This window comes from Cyphomyrmex costatus, unplaced genomic scaffold, assembly GCF_001594065.2.
Source record: "Cyphomyrmex costatus isolate MS0001 unplaced genomic scaffold, Ccosl1.0 scaffold1095, whole genome shotgun sequence".
Lineage (NCBI taxonomy): Eukaryota > Metazoa > Arthropoda > Insecta > Hymenoptera > Formicidae > Cyphomyrmex > Cyphomyrmex costatus.
This window is the reverse complement of record NW_017275058.1, coordinates 54618-62111: the sequence shown is the minus strand read 5'-3', so window position 1 is coordinate 62111 and position 7494 is coordinate 54618. Positions and strand designations below refer to the sequence as shown.

The 7494-nt window shown below is 43.4% G+C and overlaps 1 protein-coding gene across 1 annotated transcript in view; it reads right to left on the bottom strand.

The window, feature by feature from the left end:
- Nucleotides 1-4099, bottom strand: part of LOC108775824 (uncharacterized) — a 17992-nt gene extending 13893 nt beyond the window's left edge. The window contains exons 1-2 of the mRNA XM_018542274.1: nt 3973-4099; nt 912-3740 (exon numbers count right to left, since the gene is read on the bottom strand). Of these exons, the coding sequence (XP_018397776.1) occupies nt 912-3740; nt 3973-4099 (2956 nt within the window). The remainder of the gene's footprint in view (nt 1-911; nt 3741-3972) is intronic.
- Nucleotides 4100-7494: the final 3395 nt, after the last annotated feature.

Below are 7494 nucleotides of genomic sequence, written 5' to 3'. Positions count from 1 at the left end.
CCGGTGCAAAAACAGGCGTGCCGTGCGAGGCACGTCGTGCGGTGTGTCGGTGTGTATGTGTGTGCCGTGTATGTGTGCGTTGATGTGCGTTCGGCGGGCGGGATCCGTCGTGTCGCTCCCACTGGCGCGGAACGGTGTGTAGAAATCGGTGTGTGTGTGCGTGCGTGTATGTCGGTGTGCGTGTGTGCGCTATGCGTCGAGCCTTTTAAATTTCTCGCGTCGCTGTATCCCTGCATATAATGCTTATCGCGGCCTATCGGTTGTTCTCTTACGCGGGGTGTCAGTGCGTATTACCGCTGACCAACGGCCGGGAACACCCGGCGGAGGTGAAGAACTCTTCACCCCCTGTCGAGGGTTGATCAGTCAGTGCAATAGTTTTCGGCGGCCGGTCTATACGAGCGTCGAGAACTCTCGACAGAGGCAGAGTACTCTCTGCCCCCTTTTCTCGTTGTTCGGTGCCTGGCTGGTTCTTGATCGCCGTCTGAGAACTCTCAGCGGAGTCGGAGAACTCTCCAACCCGTTTTCCTAGGCTCGCAAGATTTTCGGAGATTTGTCTGGATTCGGATCAGGAGCAGGAATGGTATCTTTTCGCTCTTGCTCTCGAGTTTTAATGCTTGCCAAAATGCCTGGTTCGCGCGGCTTCGCGTTTTCTCGGTCTTTCCCGCCGCTCGGTACTTGCGGTGTGTGCGATTCCGGGCGGTGGGAGTTCGCGAGAGCCGATCTGTGTTCGGCGGTGCTCGGCGCGTTGCGACCGTTACTGCCACCGTGTACCTGTGAATTATGTTTTCAATTTTATCGGGCGCTTATGCGCCCTCATCGCTGCATCGCATTGGCGGTGCAGCGGCGTCCGGCCGGGTGTCCTGGCTAGGACGATGGGTGCATCGTTACAAAGTCACACCAAAAATATCTACGCTCAATCTCCAAATTCAAAATATCCACGATCTTGCTCATTAATTGAGTCAACAACACCGCTCCACACAGCTCCAATCTAGGCAACGATGTACACTTTACAGGCGCGACTCTAGACTTCGAGCATAACAATCGAGACGAATGCCTGCCTCGAGCATCTTTAATACGTATATAAAGGCACGCACCGTACGCCCGCGTACTCGCATCGCAGAATCCGTGAATCTGCGCCACTCCATACGGATAATCCTCCATTACTGACCGCGGCACTCGCAACCCATGCAAATCCTGAAGACTTCTCTCAAATTGCAGCCACTCGGTATGCACTGCCGCCGGAAGCGAAGCATCCCAGTCAATCCGCAACTGCCAAAGTTGCTGCATCAGCAACTTAGCCGAGGTAATCACCGGTCCGATCAGGCCCAATGGATCAAAGAGCCGTGCTATGCGGGAAAGCACCACCCTCTTAGTTATCCAAGTCTTATCTGGTGAGGGAATTGCAAACCGGAAATGATCCTCTATTGTGCACCACTGCAATCCCAGCGTGCGATCGTTGGCATCTTTGTCTATGGTCAACAACGAATCCGCCGCGTCATCGCGCACTCCTTGAAGTAGCTCTTGCGAATTGGATGACCATTTTCTCAACTGAAAACAACCCTTTGCAAGCAATTGTATAATCTGATCTCTTAATATCTGCGCATCCTCCAACGAGTTTGCACCCGTTAACAAATCGTCCATATAAAAATCTCGCGCCACCACGATAGCCGCACGTGGATATTCCACACTCCCAGTTTCCGCCAAATACTTTAAACACCTCGTCGCCAAAAATGATGCAGGGGCCGTACCATATGCAACCGTTAATAATTCATACGTCTCGATACTCTCCTTACTGCTGTTACGCCATAAAATTCTTTGTAGAGCTGTTTGATCAGGCTCAATTTGTATCTGTCGATACATCTTGGATATGTCTGCATTCAAAACATACCGATACGTACGAAACCGTGTTACAATGGACATTAGATCCTGTTGCACCACTGCTCCCGTCCTCAGTATATCGTTCAACGACGTCCCGCTATTAATCGTCTTACACGATGCATAAAAAACCACCCGCAGTTTTGTAGTGGCACTCGACTCCTTAATAACCGCATGATGCGGTAAATAATAATGTGGTGTGATCACACTCTCCGACTCCTCTACCTTACGCATATGACCGAGATCTAAATATTCCTTTAGGAAACTTGAATATTGCTCCTTTAAACTAGGTTGCTTGTTAAGCTTTCTTTCCAACGCATAAAATCTTTTAAGTGTAATTTCTTTGGATTCACCCAGCTGTACCAATTTCTCCTCCCTGATCGGAAGGCTAACCACGAATCGACCCTGAGAGTTCCTTCGTACCTTCCGCACAAAATGCTCTTCACACACCTGCTCTTCTCTCGTTAATAGCTGTCCAGCTCCGTAATCCTCCAGCTGCCAAAATTTATTCAATTGATTATCCAATTCCGTATTGGTAATTGCAGCATGACACCGCCTATTGTCTTCTCTACCCCGTTGCGCCGCCGGTACCATCCCAGATACTATCCAACCGAAGTGCGTTTTTTGTAAGGTAGGTTGCTCCCTAGATCTTCTAATTTGCCCTATACACATCAACCGCCAAAACAATTCAGCGCCCAACAGCACGTCGATACCGGAGGCCAGATGAAACCCCGGATCCGCAAGCTTGATGTTTCTTGGTATATAAATGCTATCTTTTTTAATTGCTGAGTTTGGTAACGGATCCGCAATCTTACTTACAATAATACAATCGGCTTCCACCTGAAATGCGTTATGACGTGAGCCTATCTTAATCTTCACCTTCTGATGCGCCTGCATCACCGACTGGCCAATGCCAGTGACCGAAACTCTTAACGTTTCGTGCTTCAAGTCCAACTGCCCCGCCAATTTAGCTGTTATGAAATTGGATTGCGAACCGCTGTCTAATAGCACGCGACACGTATGCTCTCCATCCAATTTATCATATACCGAAACCAATGCCATAGGTAACAGCACTTGCGGCACACCCGCCGCCACGACAGATCGAGTGGTGGCGACCACAGTGCTAGCGCCGCCGATCTCTCCCACTGATCCGTAAGTCACACCCGACCGGTCAAGACGTGCCTCGCTATGCAACAAAGTATTTTGCTTTTTGTGACAGTATTTGCAAGATCGCGACTTACAATTCCGTACCAAATGGTCACGCGCGCGAAGACAATTAACACACATCTCCCGTGTCTTTACCTCCTTCCATCGTTGATCCACGGACAACGCCCTAAACTGCTCGCAATAAAACAAAAAATGGGACTGTCCACACATCGGACATGCATCTTCTATCGTGGATAAATAAGAACTCGTATTCTTGCTTCTTGCGTTAAAATTGATCGCTACACCATTTGGTACTTTCCTATCAATTGCTTCCAGCGCTTGACATTTATGCAATAAAAAATCAATCATCTGCTTAAGCGACGGCATGTTAGTATCTAACAAACTGGTCTGCCACTCCCTCACGCTTACGCTATCTAACTTAGTGGACAGTAAATAAATGATAATATCATCCCATGCTTCCGTACGCCGACCTAACGCATTCAAGGCTCTCATATGCTTAAGAGTACCGTCCACTAGCTGTCGCAACACTACATGATTTTCTTTATTTACGCTGGGTAGCTCAAAAATAGCTTTAATATGATTCTGAATCACGAGCCGTTTATTATCATAACGCTCCTTGAGCATGGTCCATGCGACCATATAATTACTCTCCGATATCTCTAACGAATGTATCACTTCAGCCGCCTTCTCTATCAACGCTGATTTAAGATAATGAAATCGCTGTATATTTGTCAACGCGTCATTATCATGTATTAACGATCGAAATGTATCATGAAACGGGAACCATCCTTCAAGGTCGCCCGAGAATGTCGGCAACAAAATTTTCGGCAGTCTAATATTACTCTTACTGTTATTACCGCAGTGAAGAAACGTCAACAGACACGGCAGGCGACGGCGCGCGTAATCCCTCGATAATCGCCTCTAACTTACTGCTTACGAGAAAAAAAATATTCTCGAATATTTCTCTATCTTCCGCCTCTGCCACGTCCATCGTTTCCAGCTCGCTTTGTACCTCATTGTATTGTGTCCAACATTCATTCAATTTTTCCAAACGCATCCTTGCTTGCGAACTCCCCTCCGGCGTTGCCGCGCTGGACTCTACATAGTTTTTACAACGCGTGCATGCTGCTTTTATAATTGCACACTTCCTTCTCAAGTTCTGTTCTCTAGCCTCACTGCTCATTTTCGATACTTATGCGATTCAGATGAATTGAAATGTACGGGAATTACTATTCAATGGAATGCGCGACCCGGTATATCAAGGCTCGAAGGAAAGAGACAGGAAACCAAGATATGCGACAACAAATATGGAGACCGACCTTTGTATTGTTGAGCCCTCTCACTCTGTCTCACGGTCCCAGCCTATGTCGTCCTCTCTCGCCCTCTGTTGGTCCCTCTCTCTGCGCTCCCGCTGGACCCCAGAAGCTCCCGGCTGCACCGTGTTCTGTGTCCACCCGCGCCCTCATCTGCCTTGACCCTCCATGCTCTCCGTGTCCTGTGCTGCCCGTGAGATTCCTATGCTCCGCTTCCGGACGGCGACACGTGCTCCGAATTTAATATCTCGCCAATCTGCGACACCACTATGATATGTGCCGTATCCGGCTCGAAGGACCAATGATTATTCTAAAAATTACCGAATACGCACATCCGTCTACTACTATCCAGTATAGTAGGTGCACGCCACTAGCTCGACGAACAGGCCGCCCCGTCTTTCACTTTATTTTACAATATGTCTGATTTATTTATTATCAACAAAACTGTATAATGTACTAAACTCTTATTATAATCTTAATGTCTCTAGTCAGTGGTTTGTCGCAGACTGCTTCGATCGCGATCCTCGAATGCTCAGCCTGCTTTACGCCTGCGCAATAAATACTAACGCGAGCAATCACGATCCCATCGCATTCCCGTCAATGTACAAGTCATGTCTCAAATACTTACTCTAAGGCGATCGCCGACTCTATGAATCGCGTTGAGACTGGAGACCGCTCACGCGCCGCGGACGAGTATTCAGAGCTTCATTCTAATAAAGTTTTGACTGCCAATAACAGTACGGATTAAAATTTAAAAAATATTCAGTAAAGTTTAAGATTGGCCGTACATTTTCGTTTTTTATTCGTGCTGATTGGATAATTAGTTCGTGAGAACGAAAATCGTAAATCTAGTCATTTTTCAAGCTGACATCTTCTATCTCGAAAATTATTAATTTTATCAAAAAAGTCTGAGAGACAAAAAAGTTTCACTTTGACCCAATTAAGCTTACAGAATTTTTTCGAATTTTTTGTTCAAAGTTTTGATTTTTTAAACAAAAAATTGTAACTTTTTAATGATCACTTCAACAAAGAAAGTGTATATATGTATATGCTTTTTCGCAGAATAATATAAGGAATCGAGTCTAACCATTTTCAGTCGCTAAAACGTTGGATCTAGATTTTAAAAGATAAAAACTGTGAACAAAAATTCCGAAAAAATTCTATACGCTAAATTGGGTCAAAATTAACATTTTTTGTCTCTCTGACGTTTTTTTGCTAAAATCAATAGTTTTTGAGATAGAAAATGACAGAGCTTGAAAAATGACTAGATTTACGATTTTCGTTCTCACGAACTAATTTTCCAATCAGCACGAATAAAAAACGAAAATGTACGGCCAATCTTAAACTTTTGAGCATTTTTTTTATTTTAATCCGCACTGTTATTGACAGTGAAAACTCTATTACTATGTAGCTCTGAATGCTCGTTCGCGGCGCGTGAGCCGTCTCCAGTCTCAACGCGATTCATAGCATTGCAGGATTCGCAAGTCGACACAGCATGGCAACATGATCGGCGCGCCTACGTGGCAACGTAGCGTCGAGATCGCTCACGCGCCGCGGACCAGCATTCAGAGCATTATTCTAATAAAGTTTTGACTATCAATAACAGTACGGATTAAAATAAACAAAAATTCTCATTATAGTTTAAGGTCGGCCGAACATTTTCGTTTTTTATTCGTACTGATTAGATAATTAGTTCGTGAGAACAGAAATATTACATTGCAGTGAATGCAACGTCACCACCGAATGTTTAGATGCCTCCAAGTTTTTATTTTTCATATGTTCATTTATTCTAGTATTAAGTCTTCTCTTCGTTTGCCCCACATATGATGCATCGCAGTCTTTACAGTGTAATTTATAAACCAAATTATTGTTATCATATAAACTTTTTTTATCTTTTTGTACTCTAATAAATTTATTTAGTTTATTTATACATTTATATCCGATGGTATAAAAATTTTTTTGAAAAATTTGTTATCTAATTTGCTAACGACAATGAATCCAGATGTTACTCATACGCTATAGTACATGGTTTTGTATTTATATAGTCAAAAATTGTCATAAATTTCCAATCGGTCAAAATATGTCAACAGGTGTGACATTGTAGTCAAGTTTAAAAAATTTGTAAATAAGATAAAGACAGGTCAATATAAATGTCAAAATTAATTCCGTCGACCGATTGAAGATTTATGACAATTTTTTACTATGAAGACAAAACCATGCACTATAGCGTATGAGTAACATCTGGATTCATTGTCGTTAGCAAATTAGATAATAAATTTGTAACCATGTACATACACCATTTACATACACCAAACGGCCGCGAGTCCGCGAGATTGCCGAGAAAGCTTTCAATGCCGCGCACTTGAAAACAAGCGATCAGAGCCAGAGCCTGCTCCCTACCCCCCCTCCCACTCCTTCGCTCCCCGCGCCGACTTCGCTTGTCGCGCTAGCGACCAAAAATGCTTTCTCGGCGATTTCGGTCGCTCGGCGAATATCAGTATAAGGGACAAAAATACATTCTCGATAACACATAACTTTTGATAAATTTTATCAATGACATAATCCTGCCATTCATCTACATTAGCATAAATTATGTCAAAATGCAATGGTTTACGAGATATTAATTGTTTTCGATTTTTCGTGCACGTCATGTACCCCATTCGTAGACGTCATGTTCGAGAATGCAGTGTGGTCTCCAGCGTAAGGTGCGAGATTATTGTGCTGTAGATCCCGTATTCAAATCTTTGTCGTTTTTTTCTCTTTTTTGCCATAATTTTTTTAAAAATAAGTAAAGTCATTATTTATCTGCCTAATATATAATTGTTGGTTTAAAAATAAACGAATGACTTTAATAATTATATATTAGGCTGTTTATTAAGAACTTTACTTATTTAAAATAAAAATATGATAAAAAAGAGGAAAAAATAGCATTAATTTGAATACAGAATCTACAGCATGCTAATCTTGCACGTTACGCTCGAGACCACGCTGTTCTTACAGATTTCGATTACGAATAGGATTACGCGCGCGCGCGTTCACGGAAAATCATAAACAATTAATATCTCGTAAATTATCGCGTTTTGACATGATTTATGCTATTGTGGATTTTAATGTGAAAATTTTATGATTATTACAATTT